General features: G+C 57.8%; 1 protein-coding gene across 3 annotated transcripts in view; it reads right to left on the reverse strand.

Moving 5' to 3' along the window:
• PIK3C2B (phosphatidylinositol-4-phosphate 3-kinase catalytic subunit type 2 beta) overlaps positions 1–22,531 on the reverse strand; it is a 53,643-nt gene that overhangs the window by 25,305 nt on the left and 5,807 nt on the right. For all 3 annotated transcript variants that reach the window (XM_019513935.1, XM_019513937.1, XM_019513936.1), the window contains exons 2-18: positions 22,332–22,432; positions 21,152–21,306; positions 20,763–20,883; positions 15,353–15,464; positions 14,271–14,350; positions 14,005–14,068; positions 11,203–11,349; positions 10,504–10,537; positions 9,679–9,874; positions 7,386–7,508; positions 5,741–5,908; positions 5,298–5,409; positions 3,379–3,521; positions 1,293–1,481; positions 778–871; positions 565–659; positions 154–334 (exon numbers count right to left, since the gene is read on the reverse strand). In XM_019513935.1, the coding sequence (XP_019369480.1) occupies positions 154–334; positions 565–659; positions 778–871; positions 1,293–1,481; positions 3,379–3,521; positions 5,298–5,409; positions 5,741–5,908; positions 7,386–7,508; positions 9,679–9,874; positions 10,504–10,537; positions 11,203–11,349; positions 14,005–14,068; positions 14,271–14,350; positions 15,353–15,464; positions 20,763–20,883; positions 21,152–21,306; positions 22,332–22,432 (2,115 nt within the window). The remainder of the gene's footprint in view (positions 1–153; positions 335–564; positions 660–777; positions 872–1,292; positions 1,482–3,378; positions 3,522–5,297; positions 5,410–5,740; positions 5,909–7,385; positions 7,509–9,678; positions 9,875–10,503; positions 10,538–11,202; positions 11,350–14,004; positions 14,069–14,270; positions 14,351–15,352; positions 15,465–20,762; positions 20,884–21,151; positions 21,307–22,331; positions 22,433–22,531) is intronic.

Here is a 22,531-nt window from a genome sequence, read left to right on the forward strand (position 1 = left end):
GCTGCTGCCGTCTTGGAGACATCAAATGGAGCCCAGTTATGGGCTCCACATCGTGCTCTCTCACTTCAGGGAGAGGAGTCCTGTCTGCAACCCGAGCCAGCCGCCTGCCACACGCTTGGTGGGGAAAGGACATGGTCTCAGCCAAGCACGTACCTGCCGCGAGGACGGCGCGGCCTCGCGGATCTGCTGGGCCAGCTTGGCCAGGGTGTTGACCAGCGCGCACTGCCGGTCAAACTCCTCCCGCAGGCCTTTCCCACAGCAGCAGAGCAGGGCCGCCAGCAGGTACTGGTAGCGGATGCTGAACTGGGAGTCTTTCAGACCGTCCTTCAGTAGCCTGAGGAGAGAGCGCAACCACAGCAGTCAACACGCAAGCTGGGGCTTGCAGGTCTGAGGGCGAGGGGAGCCCCGGGGAGGAGGCACGGCTGGGATGTGGGTCATGGGAATGTTTCCTCTGCCCCAGCACCCGACACCAGGGGAGATCCTGGAAAGGACCCTGCTCCCTTGGGCAAGCCGCAGAAGGGGGCACAGTCGTCCCAAAGGCTGCGACTCCTCCACCAGCATTACCAGAAGAAGTAGTGCGTGATCTTGAGGTCGCAGATGGCTCGCTTCATAAGGAACCGCACCAGAGGACTGTCCAGGTAGCACTCATACTTCAGGGCCTGCAAGAAGGGAGACGGAGCATTTCCTCCATGAGCAGACAGGACAGATGGGCAGGTGGGGCCTTGTCCTGGTCACTGTGGGCCTGGCAAGCCTCACATGCTCGCCTGGGTGACCCACCTGGACCAACTGCGGCAGGTAGTCCAGCAGCTCTGCGTCGGATATGGAGTCGATCCACTGCACAGCCGTCCTCCTCACCTCCTGATCGGGGAACCTACAGCCGCCAGCCACGTGTCACCAGGAGGGCATCACACAAGGCCCTTCTCGCGGTGAGGCAAACCGTGCCATCCCACCGATGCCACCAGCCAGCCACAGAGACACCAAGGCCTGGCCTGTCTCCAGGAAGCCTCTGGGTCCCCTCAATCACCCCTGGGATTTTGGAGGGTTTGGGGATCCTCCAGCTCCTCTGCTGTCCTCACTTTACCCACCACAACCCTCATCCTGGCAGGGCACACTGTTAAGACTGAGTTTAGAGGTTCCAGTTGGACATTAGGATTGGGGTCACCCAGCTCTGGGCTCAGGGGCAGAAAGAAGAGATCTAGGAATGGACAAGGGTAAGGAGGAGGAACTGCCTTGGCCCTCAGCACAGCCCCCGTCTCCCCGCACCCAGGTGAATGCCCCAGGCACTGTCTTACGTTGCATGCAGGAGTCCCAGGGCATCCTGGTGATTCATGTAGGTCCACTGCTTCAGCAGGGCATAGATGTCGGGCAGGCAGGCCCACTCCCAGCTGGGGGCACTGGCGAGCAGCAGGGGCAGCGACCCGGGCTCTGTGTGGCAGTAGTAACGTTTCTCCCATAACCGCTTCCGGTCAGCATCTGTCAACCTAAAGTAGCAGGGGGCACAGAGCTCAGGAAGGGGGGACTGCACGTGCACAGGGCCATGAAGCTTGGGTTGGGGGGACTATGCATGTAGGGGGTGCCCTGCCTTGGAGAGCTGGGACCAGAGCGCAGAGCACAGCAATGCCAGGCAGCACCATGCGGGAAGCAGGATTGGGCCCTCAGCCGATGGCCCAGCAGCCAGGATGTCATTGCTTAGAGAAGCCACAAGGGGGCAGCACAGTCACCCCAAGGGCAGGTTTGGGGGGGCTGGGGTGGGGGCTCTGCTGACTTGCTCCCCCCCATGGGCACAGTCACCCCAAGGGCAGGTTTGGGGGGGCTGGGGAAGGGGCTTAGAGGGTGCCAGGGGATCACAATGGCAGCGGATGGGGAAGGGGACAGTCAGCAATTCCTCCAGCCACCTCTGAGCTTGCACTGAACCCAGGGAGGAAGGTGCATCCTGCCTTTGCCTCTGCCCCGGAGCAGGAGCTGCCTGGGCTGCGGGCATGGCTTCCTGAGGAAGCACCTGGCAGGCAACCCTGTGCTCTGGGCTGGGTGGGATGGCATGGCCACGGCTCAGGGCCCAGGGGAGCGAGTGGGGCAGGGTCAGACACTGCCCAAGGCCACTTCTCCATAGGTGGCCCATCCTGTGTGTGACGAAGGGCTGGGGTCAGGATCAGGGTGTGTGCGCCTGTGTGTGAGAAGAGGGAGGCCTGCTCTGTTCCCAGGCACTCCCTTCAGCGATCTGGCCCAAAGCAAACAAGAGCAACACACTGCTGCCAGCTCAGGAGAAGGGCGCATGAACCTGCCAAGCCCTGGGGCAGGGTGGGCACCGCCCTGCAGAAGCACGATGCCAGGATGGGCAAGCTGCCTGCTCCCTGCACCCCGGGAAATGCCATGTTTTGAGCCAGTGGATTTGCCTGTTCTAGCCCTGCAGCGCTGCAGTACTGGGGGCAGCCCAGCCCTTTACCCCCTGGCTGGAGACCCTGAGTCCACATGCCTGGTGGCCTTCAGGACTCGCTGGTCACAGTAGCCCGTGTTTTCTGCTGTGTCCCTGCCGGGTCTTCCCTGCCAGCAAGGAAACTGTGGGAATCAGGACTCTGGCAGCAGTGGGAAATGCTGCTGGTGGGGCTGGACCCAACTGCTCACCCCCACTGGGCGAGGGAGGGTGCTCCAGTAGAGCAAAGGCACCCAGGTCTGCTCCACCGCCCCTGAGCGGGCAGTAGCCAGGAAGGACGGGCTCTCCAGACCTCAGGGTAGGGCTCGGTACTGGGCAGCCTGGCAGGACCCTGGGGGGTTGTGTGAAGTCCCAGCCTGGGCCCTTCCAGATGCCTGGGACCAGCTCCTCAGGACCTCCCAGATCCCCAGCGTGGGTAGGAGAGGGCTGATGTCACCCCCTCCTCCTCCCCCTCCCCCTGCCGCTGCCCAGCCTGTGGGAACCCTGCAGTAATGACCTAGACATGTGCACAGCCTGCAGCGAGCTGACCCCGAGCGAGTGCAGCCAGCGACACCTGATCCTTCCTGTTTACAGGCAGCCCAGGGCAGCAAACATTGGCAGCCTGGCTGCTGGCGGGTGGGGAGCAGCCAGCTGTCCTGGGCAGGGGGAAGCAAGGGAGGGAAAACAGCTGGAGAAACACCCCCTGCGTTAACACCTCTGGAGAGGGCTGTTCCTTCCCTCCCAGCTGTCTGGGCGAGCAAGAGGTCAGGAGGCGCCATGGGAAGAGTCCAGGACATCCCTCATGCAGGTGGGGCACCACGTCCTCAGCAGAGGTGCAGGTGCACTGGAGGGCCCGTCTCAGGCCCAGCCCGAAGAGCTGTAGCCAGTACCTAGCCCGAGGTCCCCTGTTCCCCAGTGCAAGACCCCCGCCCTGCAGCCCCAGCCCCCGAGCAAGCCCAGGCTCTCACCAGTAGAGCGATTTCTTCTGCATCACCTCCCTCAGCCTGCGCTGCTCCTCGTCCCCCAAGCTGCCGAACTCGTACTTGGGGCTGAACTCGGCAGCCGGCGGGCTCATGAACCTCACGTCGAATGCAGAGGTGGGGAAGTCGATCTGGACAGCGGTGGGGCAGAACGGGCCAGAGCTCACGCAGCAGACTCTGCTGATGGGCTGCTGCCACCCTCGAGGGGCACCCAGACTGCCTTAGCAGTACCCCCAAGGGGTGCTCCCTGACCCACACTGCTGCTCCCACAAGCCTAGTGGGGCTGTCCCCTGCCCACCCTCCCCTTGCCCCATGCTCCAAGGGCAAGGGAGGTGCCCTGAAGGCTTGCCCACCTCGTGGCTGGCATGCCCTCCACCGCAACCCATTGCCACGGCTGTGAAACTTGCCCCACACAAGGCCTATTCATCACCTTCCCAGCAGCCAGAATCAGCTTTCAGCATCTGACTCCGTGCCAGGGCCATGTATCAGCAGGCCCTGCCGTGCCCATAAGCCAAGACCTGGGGAGCTTCCAGCCCAGGAACACAAAGGGCCATTAAGGCATCCGCACCTCATCTCAACCTACAGAGACCCAGGCCGGCCTCACAGATTCCTTACCCTGGAGCAAGCAGAACCGCTCCTGCTTCTCCCCACTTCCTTGCCCCATCTCCTGTGTGGTCTGGATGCCACAGGCACCCCAGGACAGGCAGCAGGCTGCACTTCTGGGCACCCCCAACATCCAGGCTGGGATGCGGCTGAAGGGAAGCCTGCCCTGATCACTTCTTTGCTAGAAGGAGCATTAGGAGCCTAGTGGGATAGAAAGTATCCTGGCCTGGGAGGCTTGGGGAGATTCCTGTGGTCACGGCCAACCCAGCATCTGCAGGCCCTATCCCCCAGAGACCCACCACTTTCTGGAGGGCTGCAGCACCGAGGTGCTAACAGACACTTCCCTTTTATCCTCCACAGAGGACAAACAGGAGGTCAAAGCCCTGCGCAGGGGCCAGTGCTAGGAGCAGGCATAGCGGCAGAGCAAGCACTGCAGGAAGGCGCCATCCTGCGAGCAGCAGGCTGTGCCGAGGCGGCCGGCCGCCCAATCTCAAATGAAAACCTTGATGGATTTGTAAGTGGCGCTGGGAGAAACCCAATCTCTTGGACACGCGTCATGGAAATCAGTGGAGAGAGAAACGACAGCAGCAGAGCCAGGGGAGGAGATGGGACGAGGAGAGATGAGGACAAACAAAGGGAGTCCCGAGCGGTCTCCGTACTGGCAGCCCCCTGCCAAGGGCAAAGCAGGGCAAGCATCGCAGATGCCGCCAGAGGGGAGAAGAGCCTCAAATCTCTTCCAGCTGGAGTACTTGGCTTCCAGCACAATGCTTCACCCCCCTTCCACCTCTCAGGCAGCGGGGAGCTCTGCCGAAACCCTGCCAAGCCAGTGTGAGATAGAGGGAGCCCGAAAGAAGGGCCCGGGCACGCGTAAAGGGAGCACATGCCAGGCCAGGACATAGCAAAGGGTAGTTAAAGGCAGCTGAGGACCTGCCAAGAGCCCTCTATTTCTAGGTGCCCGGCTGGTAGGTCAGCATCTCCTACCACGGGGGACACTGTTGTGTTTGGAGCTGAGGAAGGCCGACATCCTTCTCACCCATCCTACCTTGGAAACCTCCCCAGGGTCTGGTCCACAGTATCCAGGCGAGGTGCGCCACCTTCCCTAGCGCATGCTGGGCAGTGGTTCCCATGATGGTACCAGACCACGGGCGCCGAGCCCTCGGGACAGCTCACAGAAGAGGACGCTGAGCTCTGGCTACCTCTCAGATGCCTGATGCCCTCTGAATGCCAGGCTCTGACTGGCTCCAATTCTCCCCTCTTCTCCCCCACCAAAACAGGGCACCTTGTTGCTTCCAGCCGGGACTCACCTGCAAAATAACGCTGTCGGGCTGGTTGAAGTTGGGAGCGCTTGACCTAGCCCTGGAGTTGTCCTGAGTCGCTGGCCACAAGCCCAGGAGCTTCCGCCCACAGGTCAGGACCCTGGAGGAGGATGCAGGGGGAGACCTTAGAGCCTGGGCACCAGGACCCATGGATAAGAGCAAGTGCCAGGCCTTGGGGTACTGCCGTCCCCTGAAGGGAGGCAATGCCATTGCAGACCGCACTAGTCTGGAAGCAGCCCCTCGCAGAGCTGGGTCCCCAGGAGCAGCAATCTCAGCACAAGGGTGAATGCTGTGATGCTGGTGTGGGGACCCAGAGCTCCCGGCACACGCACGCACCACTCCAACCTGCCCCTCTTGCAAGGACAGGTCCACGTGTGCCCCATGCCAGCCCTGGGCAGAGGGTCCCCCCCAGGGCTCGGATGTGTACGCACTGCCTGAAGTTGAAGAGCGGGGTGGTGACCCAGCCCAGCGCCTCGGGCACCCGCCGCTGCTTGTTGGTCTCAGAGGAGCTGCCCGGCGGTGGGACAGGCACGGCGTAGAGAGTAACGCTCAGCAGCGTCTCCCGCGGGAGCCGGTTCACTTGGATTGGGAAGCAGATCCTAGGAGAAGGTGCAGCATGAGCCGGGAGTCAGGGTACCAGCTTCAGCCCCCTGCCACTGCTGACATCCCGCTTGCCATGTCCATGGCTTCGTAGGGCTCTGGAGAGGGAGCCGGTGTCCCTGCTCCAGAAGGCCAAGGCCTTGTTTCCCCCCTTTATCCATAACTGGGAAATGCAGGGGTGCTGAGCCCCCAGCTACCGGGACCACAGGGCTGGCCCCTGGAACTGGTGACCTCAGATCACAGGGACTCATTCAGGCCCCTGGGAAAAAAAAATCTAGCTCATCCTCCACCCTCCCTGGTGCTGCATTGTTCCAACATCAGAGCCCCTTTGCAAACACCAGTGTGATGCAGACCAGAGGAGGCTACATGGAAACCTCGCAGCCCTGGCACCCTCTTGGGTAGTCAGGGCTCCCCCAGGGTGATACCCAGGGGGGACGGCAAACATACACCTCCGGGGGACGCCCCTCATACCCAGGCTCGGAGGGCCTACCGGCTTTGCCTCCATCCCCTCCCCTCCATGGCCTGGTGAGAGCCCCAGCTGCAGGACTGGGCACGGTGCCCTCTGCAGCCTGCTGATTCCCCGCCACGGGAAGGAGGGCATGGGCGCACGCACACACACACATGCACACTAACCTCGTCCCTGGGCCTCTTCCCTGCCCATTCAGGCACCTTCAAGGCAAGTGCTGCCAGGTGTCCGAGAAGCCAGCCACGCAGGGCTAGCAGAGTCTAGAAGTGTGCCAGGCCAGGGCAGCGCCATATCCCCGGCGGCGGCGGGGGGCACCCATGGCGGAGGACTCTCCCTGCCGCCAGCAAAGAATGCAAGCTCCTGGCTGCCCAGCAAGCTCCGGGCCCAGCCCATGCACCAGCGGGTCCAAGAGAGGCGGTTTGCAAGGGAAAACGCTGCATGAAGGGAGGCGTCTAGCAGCTACCCTCCATACCGGCACTGCTGTCTCTCTCCCTGTGCCCTTCCCGGGGACAGTCACCTCCTAAAATTATCCCTTGCCCTCCCCTCCTCCCGCCGGCATGGTTAAAATGCCAGGCATGGTCGGGACTCAGGAGACAACCACAGGCTCCCTGCTGCCAGGGCTATATTTGGATGAGATCCCCTTTCCCTGAAGCAGCTGGAGACACATACACACACACCCCGAGCACAGGGTCCAAGGAAGGAGCCTGACAGCCGCCAAAATAGATGCTGCCTGGGAATTCAACACCCATAGTCTGAGCAGCTCTGCCGGCTCTGCCATGAAGCTGTACATGCTGGACCCCCCAGGCCATGGCTGATACTCACACAGAGCAGGGCTCTTCAGCCGGGTCACCCAGGCAGCCGTGCATCCTGCTGCTGCTCTAGTCATCTTGCCCTCTGCCTGCATCCCCTTGGCTGCCTGCACCCAAATCCCCATGAGCAGGACCCCCAGCCTGTTCCCCACTCCCCGCGCTGCATCCCGCTGGCCCAAGGTGAACAGGGAGCTGCCTTACTGCTGGTCCCATATGATGAGGTGGAAGAGGTACTTGTACACGTGAGCCTTGCGCGTCTGCAGCGGACTGCAGAGCTCCTTGCCGCCATGGCTGAGGGAGCAGGAGAGGTAGAAGTCTTCATAGCTGCCACAGGAAGGGGGGAAAGCAAGAGGGGGGTAAGGACAGGCCTGCAACTCGCAGCAAAGGAGCAACAGGCCTCATAGCCCTTCCATGCGCCTCCTCCCCATTTGCTCCCCTCTGCCCTTGTCCCTCATCCCTTTCTTGGTTCCTTGGCATTCCCCCTCCTGCCATCCCCAGAGGAGTACCAGGCCACAGAGACAGATAATTTGATTATTTGCTGGCCAGTAATGGCTCAGAGGGGGGTTATCTCCCTTGCCCCCATCAGCTCCAGGAGTCACTTCTGCCTGTACAGAGGAGAGGTGAAACCCCATGACCAAGGCAGACTTAGCTTGCTCGCCCTGGCAGTGGCACGTGACTCTTACTTGGAGCAGGTGTGATGCAGAACCAGGAGACGGGCCAGATTCTCAGGGAGGGTACATGGAAAACAGCAGGCCCAACATTTGGCCCTTGGGTCTGCAACCAGGGGCCTCAAGGGAATTGCACGGAGAGCTGGTACCTCCCCAGAAGGGCCTCACACTGCAGGCAGGGCCTCTGCCATGGCTAGTGCCTTCCTGGGAGTCTCTGAAGGAAAGGGCACCAAAGGGTGGAGTGATGCTCGAGTGCAGGGCTCATGCTGCTCTTGCTGTGGCTGAAATGGGCCAACCCAGCAGCACGGCCCCTCTCCCCAGAGAGAAGGGTGGACTCCCAGCACACCCAGCTGGGAGGTGAGGGATCCTCCACCCCTCCTGGCTCTCCTTTCCCAGGCTGCTGTCCCTTTAGGAAAGGATGGGGGCAGGGCAGGCAGAGGAGACCCCGCTCCTTGCAGACAGCCGGATCGACATATGCCACGGAGAATGCCATCACACGGGGGTCTCCCAGAAGGGCAGGGCCATGTGACAGGTGCCGAGCGCCGAGCCAAGGAGGGCCGCAGGGCGGCAAAGGTCAGAGGATGCCTGGATTTCCCAGGCTACCTCCTTTGTTTGGAGTCAATCACCAATCGGAATACATTAAGGATGGGACAAAGGCGAGGGGTCCCCGGAGGGGCGGCTGCTACCGCTGCTGCTGCCTCCCCCCCTCCCTTGCATAGCCCTGCTGCCGGAGCCCGTAAGACAGCCAGGAATGCAGATTATCAATGGGCATTGGGCCTGCAAAACACAGGCATCCAGGCGCGGGCGCGAACAAAGGAGCATCCTCGCCTCCCCGCCAGCCCCGGCACCCACACCCACACACGCACCCTCCTCATTGTCTCCCGATCCATCAAAGGCAAAGGCACAAACAGCCATTGACCGCCGGGGCCGGAGCCCTGGCTGGGAACAGGCCATCTGTCACTGTCTGCAGGGCCGGGGGGGCGGGGGAGGCTGCAGCAGGGAATTCCAGTGCAGCCGGCAGGAGCAGCACTGGGCTGAGCTGGAGAGAGGGCTGCAGAGCCCAGCTGCCCCCCGGCCGTCGCCCTCCATCCCATCTCCTTGCACAGAGAAGCGGAGCATCCCTCCATCCTTCACTGCCCACCAAGCGCTCCGCACCACACAAAGGGACAGAATTGGGGATCCTGGCGGTCAGTAGCTGTTTGTGCTTTTGCCTTTGATGGATCCGGAGACAACGGTCATTCCTTTACATGTCCCTAAAGCGCAGGAACTGCCAGAGGAGACCAGATCCGTGGCACATTCTGTCCCAAGAGGGACTGGTGTGGGAGGTGGGCTCAGAGAAAGACATAATGACCACTGGTGTAAGGTATTCAGCTGGCCAAGCACCCTGCCTGGAGAGAAGATGCTTTCCTGCCCCCTCAACCAGTGACATCCCGGAGCACAAGAGCTGCCACACTAAGAGACGAGGACGCCACCCCAGTTCGCCCCTTGTCCCTTCTGTCCCTGCCCAGTGCTGCTGGCGGGATCCTAGCCTCGAGTGGGCCAGAGGCTGGTCAGGACAGAGAGCAACGCGCCAGCTGCTCTTTGCAAAACAAAGGTGAGGCAGAGGCCCCCAAGACGAGGAAGGGATTTGTGCACCCTCAGCCCTTCAAGATGGCTTTCACCTGTGAAGCTTGAATGGCTGAGGGTGCAAAGAGGTTCTGCTCTCCAAGGAAGCCTTGCCCTGGCTACCTGGTTGCAGACAGACCAGAGTGAAGATTCAGACAAAGTGGGGACATCTCACTGTCCCTCGAAGCCCTGAGAGGCACACCAGTGGTTTAGGTGCTTACCTGGCAGCCCAAGTGATGGGGATACGGTGCGTGGCGTAGACAGTGAAGGAGAGGGGACAAGGCAGGAGACAGGCCTCCTGCACCAGGTAGTGCTTCCTGCTGCCATGCACCGCGGTCTGGAAGTCGGCATTGAAGGTGTTGCAGTAGAGCTCCACCAGATCCAAGATAGAGGCCGTCAGGGTCTCCACAATCTTCTCTGCAAGGGAAGGCAGTGGGGGTGTGAGACGGGGCGTTCTGGCAGTCTAGTAGTGCCGCCTTGTCCCCCCAGCCCGTGCCCAGAATATGGAGCTGGGCCTTGGCAGGGCAGTCTCAAGCCAACCCATATCAGAAGCAACCAACTGCTTCCCCTTTCACACCCTTTTGCCTGCTGCACATGTCCAAGGCTGCTGATGGGACCCTGGCCAGAGGCTGATCAGGACAGCAGCAATGTGCCCAGCTGCTCGTTGGCAGGCAAAAGCAGGGCAGAGGGCTCTGGGATATGGGAGGGATCCATGTGCCTGAGGAGGTGCTCACAGCTGCCTCCATGAGCCCTCCAGCACTTCTCATGATCTCTCCAGGGGATGAAATTTGCTGGCTGGCTTCAAGCCATTTGGAGATGACCTCACACTGCATGTGGGTGCTTTGGAGGGAAAAGGAAAAAACCCAAAAGACACCAAAACCCCACAAAACCAAGGAAAAGAACCCCCTAAAATTGGGGGGGGGCATAATCTTTTTTTGCTGTTGTTGAAAATGAACACATACAAATTTCAAATGCAAAAGTCTGCCCAGTGGGGAAGGATTTGAAAGAGCTCAGCAGCAGACCGGGAGGAGGAGAAGCAAAATTACCTCGATTTTCCCTCACAGCCAAGACATTTGGATCCTGCAGAGGAAAAAGAAACCAGCAGAGCAAATTGGAGGGTGAGTCCAGCACCATCAGGCACAGCTGGAAGCAATCCTCCAAGCCAGGGACTTTATGTAACCAGCTTCCCTGGCACCAGGGCGCTGGGAGTGAGTAACACCATGGAGGCACTGCCTGCTCTCAGCTGCCCTGGAGCTGTACTCATGGTGCGGTGGCAGGGAGGGCATGGGCTCTGGTGAAAAATCCCACTGCTTTCCCTCTGGTTGCACCCATCACCATGCCCAGGTGCCCTCTGGAGCTAGGGCACCAGGATTTCGTGGGTGAGCAATCAGTCCCTTGGAAAGCAGCTGGACACCAAGCACTTCCAAGGCAGGGAAGGCCAGCTCTGGCTGCAGCAGAGGCTATGGGGCAGGTACCCAGGCCCAGGCTACCGGGACTGCGTGGGATCGCAGGGCACTCTCTGGCCTGGAAATCCTTGGGTCTTAGCCAGTGAAGGAGTCTCGCTGATGTTAGATTACGCCCCTTGAATCAAGCCCACCCTTAGTGCCCAAGACAGACTGGCACCTGCTGTGATGTCCAGAGGGGCCCCCAGCACCTTCTGGGAGAAACCAGTCCTCGTCTCGCTAGACCGCTCGTGATCAGCTTAGCTCTCCCCTTGACTTCAGCTCCCAGCTGGAAAATCTCACCTTTTGAATTTTGGGCTGCATGCGAGAAGGACAGGGCGGCATTTGGTTCAGGGCACGGGTGATCTCCTGGGACTCAACAGCAGCCAGGGCATTGCAAATGGCCATGACGGACTGGATCACTCGCTCCGCCTTCGGCTGGACGTCTCCCTGAGAGAGGCAGCAGGGAGAGGCTCCCGTCTGAGACAGCCATGCACAGAGCACCAACCCAGCCCAGTTGCCTGGCCTCCCACCCACCCCGCTGCTTGCCAGGGCCTGGAGGAGACCTGCTGGGGCTGCGATGCCCTGGGCCGGGCTGCTCCATGCAGCACTGACCGCACTCAGAGGCCAGCCAATGCCACCTCTGACACCCTGGGGAAGCCCATCTCTCCCTGCCAGGGGAGCGCAGGCAGCAAGGTGTGCAGGGCACAGATGAGGACAGAGGATGTGTCTGGTCCAGGAGAAAGGGAATGGGAGCTTCCCACTTGGACTTGCCCAGAAGAGCTGGAGAGGAGGGTCCCATCGTTTCATACTGCTCCAGCCCCGCAAAGCAGAGAGGGGAAGGTTGCGGGGTACCTCACACCGCAGACCAGGAGCTGCCATTTGGGGAAGGCTGCTGTCTCCAGTGCTGGGCACCAAGCCCTTTTCTCCCTGTTTGTCTAAGCCTTCCAGCCTTGCGAGGTGGATACAGCCCAGACCCGGGCAGGGCAGGGGAAAAGGGGGAGTCTGTGTGCACCAAAAGCAAGCCACATACAAGCAGCTGGGAGTAGGAGGGAAGTGTCTTGGACGTACCCACCAGCACCTGCCTTCCCTCGTCCCCAGGACACCCCGGAGAAAATGACCCCTCTCCTCAGCATCTGCCTGCCCTCAATTCATCCAGCTCCTTGTTTCTTCCCAGAGTGGGCAGAGCTCCAGCCAAGTAGGGAGAATCATGGCATCTTCTGCACATGGGCTTGGCACAGGGGAAGCCTGCGGCTCTGCCAAAACCAACCAGCGTCTGCGGCTCTGTCCAGCACAAGCACGTGATGGGCAGGGAGGCCAAACTCATCAGCAAATCGGCCTGGACGCTAAGGCCTGGCGGCTATTCTGGACCAGCGGGACTGAGCCCCAGTTCTCAGGGCGGGTCGTGGAACGGGCAGGCTGGAGGAAACACGGGCACTTGCTTCCAGGGCAGTGGCGGCTCTTGCACCGAGCTCTGCGGGCAGGCGTGTTGCCAGAGCCGTTTTGCCATGTGTAGCCCCCAGATGATGGACCTGGAGTTGCCACTAGGGGAGGCTGCTGTACAGACTATGGACACTGGCCAAAGCCAAGACAGTCTGAGCATGGGGTGGGGGCCCAGGAGACCCAGCTTGCAACCAGGCACCGCCAGGCAGGTCTCCTCAATCCATGCCTCAGTTTTCCCATACGTAAAACAGGGACATTTACTCTCCCTGGCCCAAGATGACAGGAGCTACGCAGAGCCAATGACCAGTGCCTGGATTAATTCAAGACTGTATTTAATATATTAAGAGCCAGCACAAAGGCTTGGCTCTGCGTTTGGGTCATACGCATTTTGCCGCTCCTTTTCTAGGGGCTCTCAAAGCACTTTGCAAGCATTACCGCCTTGTCCTCACAACCACTGCAGCCAGAGGGCCAGCTCCAGCTCCTTCACTTTACAGACAGGGAAACTGAGGCACAGAGAGCCAAGCAGAGAGGAGGGAGGAAGCTGACTAGAGCCACATCTCTGCTGCACTGGCTCTTGCAGAGCTGCTGCAGCTTTCTGTCTGTGAGGCTGGTGAAGTTTGCCTCTGATGACAGATCCCTGCCTGGAACAAGGAAATGGGAGGCCAAGTGCATGGGGAAAGGGGGAAGGGAAGTTTCAGCTCAGGTTCTGGCCAGCTCTCCCTTTACAGGTGTGCCCAGCCACAGCAAAAACAAAGAGGCTCGTTGGCTCCACGGGCTCCGGGCCAAGAGCTGGGTCTCAACCAAGGCAGCAATTAACCAAGAAGGGAAATCCCAGTGAGTCTCTATTACAGGAATCAGGGTTCCTTCGTGGCAAGAGTAGAGGACACGGTGGTCAGGACCTCTGAGACCCGTTCCTTCTTCCTCATACACAGGGGCCCGGACCCAAAGGGTGCTTTGAGATCCAGGCATAAAAGTACCGTCATGTAAAAAATTGCCATGACTGCTAAGACTGAGCGTGGGGCAGCTAATAACCCCCACATGTAGGGTCAGCATTGGATTAACCCTTTACTGGGTCCTAGGCAAACAAACTCATGGGTCCCTACTTTTTTTTCAATCAATAATTATAATACGTAAAATAAGCACAACTGGGCCCTTTCTTCACTTAGCGCCCTGGGCATGTGCCTAGTTTGCCTATGTGTTAATCTGGCCCCGTGTAGAGTCCACATATAGAAGGTTTATCTAGAGGCATCAAACCACATTGGCCGCTGCTGCCATGCTGCACACTCCAAGCTCAGTTTCAGAGCCATATATGCCATGTTAAAACCAAACCAGGTGTCTGCAGAGCCTCTTAGCCCAACTCAATGAGACCGGTTTAAAAATGATAGAACCGGTGCCACCTTCTCACATAGACAAATCCACAAATGCACGTCTAGAAGCCAGCCAGAATACCATGCGATTGCCTTCACACTATGGCTTGCCTAAAACAGTTTTTAAGCAGCTGTGTTAAGTTGGTGGAGGTCCTGTGTGCATGACCCCGGACACACCCGTCCCCAGGGCCAAGGGTCTGTTCTCTGTAGCGGTGTGGACATGTAGCAAGGCTGGGGTTCTGCCCCTGAAGAGCTGCGACTCCCTCCCCGATGGATGGAGATGGGTTGCACTCACCTCAGCTGCCAGGAAGGTGTCCACCTCATTGTGGAAGGTGTCGAAGAGGAGACTCAGGGCCTGCCTGTTGGATGAGGTGACAGAGCTCAGCATGGGGAGAAGGAGCAAGAGAGGAGACGCAGGTAGGCACAGACATCGCTGCTCTAGGGCCCATGCCTCTTGCCTGAAAAGGTCCTGAAGAGGCTCCAACAGCCCCAGAAGTGACAGCAGCCCCTTTCCAAAGCAAGGTGTATGGGCCCCATCCTCCCACCACCACATGTCCTCACCTGCTGATGGTCTGCTTGATCGGCCTCTCTTGAAGGTGAATGTAGTGGTTGAGCGTGGAAGGGCTCTGGTCATCGTTCACCTGCGCAAGGAAGAGGCCTGTTCAGGTGCCGAGGACACTGGCTCTACCTGTTGGAGCGATCTGCAGCCCTCAGCCAGCACCTTCAATGGATCAGCAATTTGGAAGCCCTCAGGGGTCTTTGAGAGTCTCAGCTGCTAATTCAGGCCTACTGGGAAGCGTCTCCTAGATTTCTGGCTTCCAAGGGGGACCGGCCAGCACCACCAACAGCCCATGAGTAACTTTCAGGAAAAGCCATTCAGCTCCTTGTTCCTTAGCCCAGGGGAAACCTTGAGTGCTACCTGGTGATGCATCTGACTTGAGACCCCTAGGGAACCATGTCCCACTGCCCAGTCCTTATGCGCCCTGAGGAATGCAGCATCCATACCCTGCCACCTCCCTGCACTTGTTGGGCTGGGGCAGGAGCAGATCCACATGCTCAGTTCTGGAGATGGAAGAGGACCCCTGGCAGTCATCGCTTTGGGGCAGGGGCCATGGGTCTTACTGGGCACGTAGGCAGTGCCGGGCTTCCTGGGAGTTACAAGGATCCAATGCTGGAGTCTCTAGAGCAGTACGAACACAAAGGGCACCTCCTGTTGAAGGTAATCAGGAAAGGTTTCCTAGCACTGAATGGTCTCCCTGGGGACCAGGTGGGAATGCCATCACCTTGTGAATGCTTGCAGCATCCTGGGGAATAGATCCAGGTCCTGAACTGCACCTTTGTGGGGGACATGGACTAGGTAGATCCCATCCTGAACCCCCACGGCTTCACTATACAGCCACACTTAGCAGCTCACTCTGGAAGGAGAGCTTTTGGAAGAGCTCCAGGGTGGTTTGCTGGACCAAGCAAGGCAAGTCCTGGCTGCAAGGGAAAAGGCATGGAGTAGGGGGCCTACCACCTCTCTTCAGCAACGGTAGCTGCATATTGGGAGTGGGAAGAACAGGCCTGGTCTCACCCCCTGCCCACCTGTCCTGACAACGGGCTGTTCAGGACACTCTGGGCTTCCCCTCGAGAGCACGGCTCACCGTCCTGGCCAGGTCACTGCGCACGGCCTTCCTCTTCATCAGCTGCAGCCGGATGTCAACATCAAACTTCCTGCAGTGCTGGATGTACTCATGGCTGCCCAAGGCATGCTTGCTGCAGGGATGGAGACAACACAACAGCTGTGACACAAGGCCCCGCTCCTCCCTGGGGCACAGGCTGGAAATTCAAGGCCTCCACTGCATCTTAGGGCTTGTATCTATTGGAGCAGAGCATGGGAGCCAGGATGCCTGAGTTTTAACCCTGTCACTCCCTGCTGCAGAGCTTCAGTTTCCCCATCTGTAAAATGGGGATTTGTTAGTAAATTAAAGGGATGCTGGAAAAAGAGTTATTAGGAGGGAGGTGTCCCCTTCTGCCCCTGCACTGCTGAATGGCAGAGCTCAACTCTGTGTGCCAGGCTGGAAGGGTGCAATGGAGAGCTGCCCAGAGCAATGCATGCAGAGAGAGGCATCAGGACCCAGACAAGGTAGCCCTACCAGTGGTTCTGATTAAAAGGCAGCTGTAATCTAGGAGGAAAGGGCAGCCACTAGGATACACTGGCATCCACAGGACACTGCTGTGCAGGGACTTAAAAATCAGTCCTTTGCGGGGGAGTCAGAGTATTGCAGACTAAGTCAAGATAAATCTTAGATGTGATCGAGGTCTGCCAGGTCAGGCTGAAGAGATCTGTCTGGCAATGGCAGGAGCTAATGTGCCCTGGAGGCAGTTCGGATGCAGCAGCTCCTCCTCTCAGCTGCAGCAGACAATAAACCAAATCAGGTCTCACTGGTCACACAAAATGCAGAGCACTGGTGCCGGGGGGGGGGGGAAGAATGGGGAGAAAATGGGGAAATGGAGCCTGAACATTTTCAAGCTCCCTGGCAGGACGCATGTGATATGGCAGGATACAAGGGAATGACAGGGAGTAGGGCAGCATGGGCATGGACCGAGCAAGGCAAGGAGCTTATCAGAAGGCACTTGCACACCACTGCCATCCGGGCCTGGGCACCCAGCCTGACCCCAGGCCCTGCCCTCTGGGCAGGCAGCTCCTCCAGCAGAGGAACAATGCAGGAGCGGGGGAAGCTGCAGCAGGAAGCCCTACCCTCCATGGGCTGCTCCAGCAGGAACAGCTGGCTCTTATCTCAGCAGAGCCTGTATCCTGACCTGCAGCCACGGGAACCAGCTTAGCTGCTGGAGCACCACTGGGTGCTTTTCAGGGTCGGAGGGGAGGGCGAGACTCCGAGGAGGGGGCAGAAGTGTCCAGGCCTTTGGCTGATTCTTGCCCCAGCATCACACTGGGTATGGGTGAGAGAAGCAAACCCACAGACCGCAGGAAGCCACGTGCTAGCTCCTGGGGTTTTCTGAGAGTTCAGCAGCCCTCCCAGCCACGACAGGAGGTTTCTGGCCCCCCCAGCAGTGGCTCCATTTTGGGAAGGAAGGGGGGAAGAAACGGTCAGAAACCCAAGGGCTTTATTCATGCAAGGTCATCGGAGGGCACTAGGGAGACCAGCAGAGCAGTCCCACTGCAGTTCCTCAAGGCACCGGCTGTGCGGATGGGCCAGCAAGGAGGAGGAGACGCAGGGGCTGTCTCTGCCCTGTGCCCAACACGCTCTGTCCATGTGCCCAAGGACATGCCATCTTGGCATGAGGTATGGGGAGCAGGGCCATCGCACTGCACCAGGGACAGTCTTTGATGGACGGTAGCAGCTAGATGCTCAGCCACAAGCAGGACCCCACACATGGGCAGAGTAAGAGAAAGTCTCTCCCCTGACAAGATAAGAGGGTGGATGAAAGAAATGGTGAGAACCTGTTTCTCAGCGCTAAGGCCCAGAGAGATGAAGGGAGTCGCCCAGAAAGACCAGGAAGGGAAGCCAGCTCCCCCACAGCCTGGATGCACCCCTTCATCCCCAGACCATCCTCCTCCCTCCAGAAAAGCAATGATGCTACCACATGCTCCATGTGCTTGGGAAACATTTGTGGCATTTCCCTTCTCCGCAGCCCCCCAGACAAACAGTTTGCAATCGCGGCTGCACAGAGGAGAAAAGAGCAATCCTTCCCTCCTGGTAACCATAGTGCCTGCGCCTCACAGGAGAAAGAGAAAGTGCCTACAAATGACAAGTCTGGAGCATTATTTCCTCATCTGATATAAATTACTTTTTCCGAGGGAGGCTGTTTCTGGTTATGGTTGATTACATGTAAAAGAAAAGAGAGGCATTTTTTCTGCTGACGGTGGCAGCAACACTACGACCAACCCCCAAACCTGGAGACGAATTTGGAGCTCGTCTGGATCCCCCAGGCTCGGCGCTTGGAACGTCCTTGCCCTTCTCCTCCTGCAGAAACCTTCCCCTCCAGGCTGGCTCAGCTCACCCTCTGGCTGGGTGTCTGCAGCAGCAGCAGCTCTGCTATATAGGTCATAGAGGCTGAAGCACTTATGTGCATCTATAATACGAGGAGTTCGGAAGGTCTCGGGCTGCCTCTTCCATGACGCGCGGGCTCCATGCAGATGTGGAGAAAGGTGGGGTTTTAAAGGGCTGGAGTGTCATCCCCCGCATAATCCCAGAGCTCCATGCAGCGCTTGCCTTGGTCATGCCCCTTTATGCGGTGGGTGAGGAGTGGGGCTTGCCATAAAGCCACCCAAGAGATTCCCCCTTGCACAAGGGGAGTCCCAGCTACCCCTTGCAAGCCTAATCCTGTGGTGACTGAAGTCAAGAAATGGGAGCAGACCCTCAGTACAGTTTTCCAGCCACTGGCTCTGGCTCATTATACATAATTACCAGGAAATGCCATCTGTGTCCATGCATTAGGTATGCTTTACTGCTACGAATTTGGACCCTTTCCTCCTCAAGTGCTTTACAGCAAGGTTCTCCACAGAAAATCGCTTCCTCTCCCAGCCACGTCTGGGCTGAAGGCAATGCAAAGCAGCAAGGAAGGGAGGTATGGACCAAAGCATTAGGCAGAGTCCCTGCTCTTACAAGAAACACCGGGCAGTTGTTAATGCCCATATTCAGCAGATGAGGACCAGCATGGCACGTAATTCTTCCACCTGGGAAGGCTGAGGTTAGATCCTCTGGTTTTGCTGTCTAGTGCTGCCAAGCCTGATGCTTACATATCAAAACTATCGACCTACAGGCTCTTCCTCCCATTATGGTGGAGAAAGCCAGCCTGTGGTTGGAGCTACGGTACACCCTGCCAGGGCTGCCTAGGAACAGGAAACAGCCCGGAGACATACCAAGCTTTTATGGCCTTCTGTGCTGGAAAACTGAAACTAATCTGGGAGACGTAGCCCCGTGGACCGAGCCTCGTCCTTGTTCCAAACCAACCTCAGCAAAGGGCTCCAAGCAGTTTCGAGCTCTGCTCACTGACAGCCAAGCCACAGTCGTATTTAGCTTTTCACCTGCCAACTCATATTCTCAGTCTTCATTACTGGCCACACATCTTAAGAGACCAAACTAAAGCCATTTTCATAGTCCTGCTGCTTTACCACTCAATCCAGGAAGGGCACAGACCATCCGTAGATGCTTCCTCAGCCTGACGAAGGGTGTTTGTACCCAAACGCTTGCTAAGAAGAAGTTTTCCAACTATTTGAGTTAGTCTAATAAAAGATATTGGATTTACCCAAAGAACCTTGTCTGCCTATCATCAAAATCCCACCTTCACCAGCAACTCTCCTGGGACTTACTGGTCGTGACTGACAAGCCACAAGACCTCAGGAGCTGGCCCATGAGCATGCCACTGGTCCTGTATGTTCTGCAGTTGCTAGTAACACAGTGCACACAGAGCTCCCGACTGCCTGATGACCAGCCAAGGAAGAGGCTTGTCCATTCGCTTCCAACATAAGATTGCATTTGAATAGCTGCACCGGGGTGGACTCACTTATCAAAATGATAGATGGAAAAATGGTGGATGTGGGAGACCACCTGAGCTGGTATCAAGGCCAGAAGCCTGTCACTCATATTCACTGCTTGAAATCCAGTATGGCTTGGTAGTGGCCGAAGACAGCTTTGTGGCCTCAGTGAAATCAGTAAGGGGGACTGATTCCCTGAGCCTGTCTCCACATTACTGGCATGAACTAGTAGCTCCAGGAGAAGCAATGCTGCAAGAATGAGCCAGAAACCAGCCCAAATCTCTTTCCCCCAGACACATGGTCCCACCGGACCCAACAGGGCAGCACGGGCAATCTTGCAATCCCAGCTGTCCTGTGGGTGCAGATGGGGCCTAGCTCCTTGGCACCTTTCAGCCTAGGATTTTCAGCGGTGTTTGTACTGCAATACCATCTGAGAGCTGCAGTCCTGGACCAGGCTCTTCTTGTGCTAAGGGCTGTACAATAAACAGGGGAAAAAGATAGGATTGCAGACTCTTTGGGGCAGTGACTTTCTTCTCCTTGTCTCTTGTCTCCTCCCCTTTACCCCTGCCCCATCGGTACCATTTCAGCTGTCCCACTTGCCAAGAAAATACTGGACTGATATTCCCCACCTGCAGTGAAAAAGGACTGCTCTTTTACACCCAGAACAGACAAAGATGTATGTTATGCGACACATTTTGGTTTCCCACCAGTGGGAAGGACGCACCAACACACTCCTGGTTGTACCAAACTAAAAGCAAGAACAGAAATGATAGAAATGATATTCTATCCTTCTAAACAGGCACAAAATTTAACAAAACCCAAATATTTTTCAACATTTTCCCCCAGCTCTGCCCATACACCAAACCTTACCTCCCATCAGCTGGCCCCAGCTGGCAGCTTTCCCCAGCCACTTAAAAACAGACACTGAAAATTAAGCTCAACTTGACTGTCTGCCTCAGCCACTTCCCTAAGTAGCTTTGTTGCTTATATTATTTTTCTAAAGAGCTTATTTTGGGCGCTCTTTCATAGTCACGGCTCTCTCCAAGCTCCTGGGCACATGGGGTCGCTTGGGGTTGCTTATAGTCTGCAGCAGGAGACCGGGGCTTCCCAGTGCCTCTCTCTCTGATGTCAGGAGGCAGTAAATGGAGTGGCTCGGGGGGGTTCAAACTTGTGTCCACTTAACCCAGTCACTGGTCACTACGGATGCCTTCAACAGAAACCCCTTGGGTGCCAGGCCGTTTGGAGGCATGAGCAGATTAAGAGAAATGACCAAACTACTGGAAACAGCTCATCTCCTGGGCACAGCACAGCACTGGGGGTTGGTGGGCTGGAGGCCGCAGTAGGACTGTCCATGAGAATGTGCAAAGGAGAAAGAAAGAAGAATGCAAGAAGGAAGATAAGATGGAGACTCAGGGCCTCCTCTTCTCCCACTGCAGCACACCAGAGGGTCCTCATCTCTCCAGCACCCCCAGCTCCCTCAACCCCAGCAGGGCTTGGATGCCCCAGGCCTGCCAGGGCAGGCTGGCTGGGGCCCCGTGTACAACCAGCTGGCCACCACTCAGGCAACTCACTTTTGCAAGAACTCCTCCAGGCCGCAGAGCTTGAGTACAAAGTTGTCTACATCGATGTCATGCAGCTCATCGTGGGTGTAGCACAAAGTCTGGTAGATGAGCAGATCCACCGTGGAGGAGCCTGCAGGGCAGGGAGGGAGCAAAACCAGCAGAGTGAGCATCAGACCACAGAGCATCAGTGATCGAGACTCGCTACACCTTATAACGTGGCAGCCGTCTTCTAGGAGAGGAGCCACTGCTGCACCGAGCCGAGCTGGCAGAAGCCAGGCACTTGCATGGTCATGGTGACCTGAGGAGGTGGGGCTCTCCCATGGCCCGAAGGAGGCTGGTTTCACAGGCAGACACGGGGGAGGAAAGCACAGGCATTTACCACCCGAGAGGAGACTTACAGTCACAAGTGAAGGTGAGTGGCTCCTGGAGGCTGTCGTACACCACGGTCACCTTCAGGCTGATGCCATGGCCCAGGTGCTCAGGGCTGAAGTTGACGGCGCTCCAGACGTAGCCGGTGAGGGAGTAGTCCTTGATGCTGTAGCCAGACCTCAAGCTGCAGAAAGGATGAGAGAGGGAAGGAGCAGGAATCAGGGATGCCCAGCTGCACCCAGCCCACAAAGGGCTGTACCCCTACAGTGTTGGAAAGACTTGCCCCTGGCTCCTCCTGTCTTTACACCCAAGCTCCAAGTGATCTGATCCACTCACATGGCCTCAACACCAGTGAAGCACAGATCTATCCCTCCACCTGTCTCCCTCCACACCTCAGCCTGGCTCCATGGTGTTTCCTTGCCAGACAGAGCTTGAGGGACCCCACCTGAGCTTCTTAACTCTTGGCCACCAGCCTCGTCCTCCCCCTCCCACCCCCTGCCCCCGACAGCAGCACCTCCCTCTTCCCCAGCACTCATGCTCACAGCAGGAGTGTTGTCTTGGACTCCATCCTTTCTCTAGCCCAGATACCAGCTGCCTTCGCTGTTGTGTCCACTTCCCCATGAGCCTCTGTGCCTCCCTGCAGGCTGCTTTTTACATGTGGAACATCCTGTGTGGACTAATCCCCGCCTTGCCCAACCTCATCCCAACATCGCTTGTGATGGAGCAGAGCCCAGACTCTCTCAAGACCCTTAGTGTCTCCCCTTTCTGCCCCTCTGAGAAGCTCTCCCAGCTTGATATCCTGCCAGTGGGCTGAAAGGAGCATCCTTATTTTGTCTCCCTGGATGCCTCTATTTATAACCTTCAAATGCCAACAAGGCATGGCCTCCCCCATCCTCCCCAGAGCTCCTTGGCACTGAGTTGAGTCAAGGTCCAAGAGAAATGGGTTTGTCTCCTCACTGCTAGCTCCATGGGAATGACTCCTTCCCCTGGTGACATTGCACAGCCACAAAGCAGCGCAAATAGTGGAGACAACAAAGGACACTTCTTTCATTGGCTGCATTAATTAAACTTCAGTAATTAAATCCCCAGGCTGTTCCAGCCACTGCTGCACTGAGACACCCTCAAGCCCCTGTTCGACCAGACAGGCTGGCCAACAAGAAACCCCGGAGAAGTGGTGTGAGCGCTCTCCAATCCCAACGGGGCACTTACACATCCAGCATGTGGCAGAAGGCAGCCACCTCTTCATCCCTCTCCTCGGAGACCTCAAACAGTTCATAGCCGTTGGCCAAGGAGTGCGGGCAGGAGGCGACCTAGCAAAGAAAGAGGGACAGAGAGTAGCAATGAAGCTCTCACAAACAGAAGACCCCATGCTGTGCAACGGCACCAATTTCCAGTGAAATGCCTCTGAT

This window comes from Gavialis gangeticus, unplaced genomic scaffold, assembly GCF_001723915.1.
Source record: "Gavialis gangeticus isolate Ggan-Ray unplaced genomic scaffold, GavGan_comp1, whole genome shotgun sequence".
Classification (NCBI taxonomy): domain Eukaryota; kingdom Metazoa; phylum Chordata; order Crocodylia; family Gavialidae; genus Gavialis; species Gavialis gangeticus.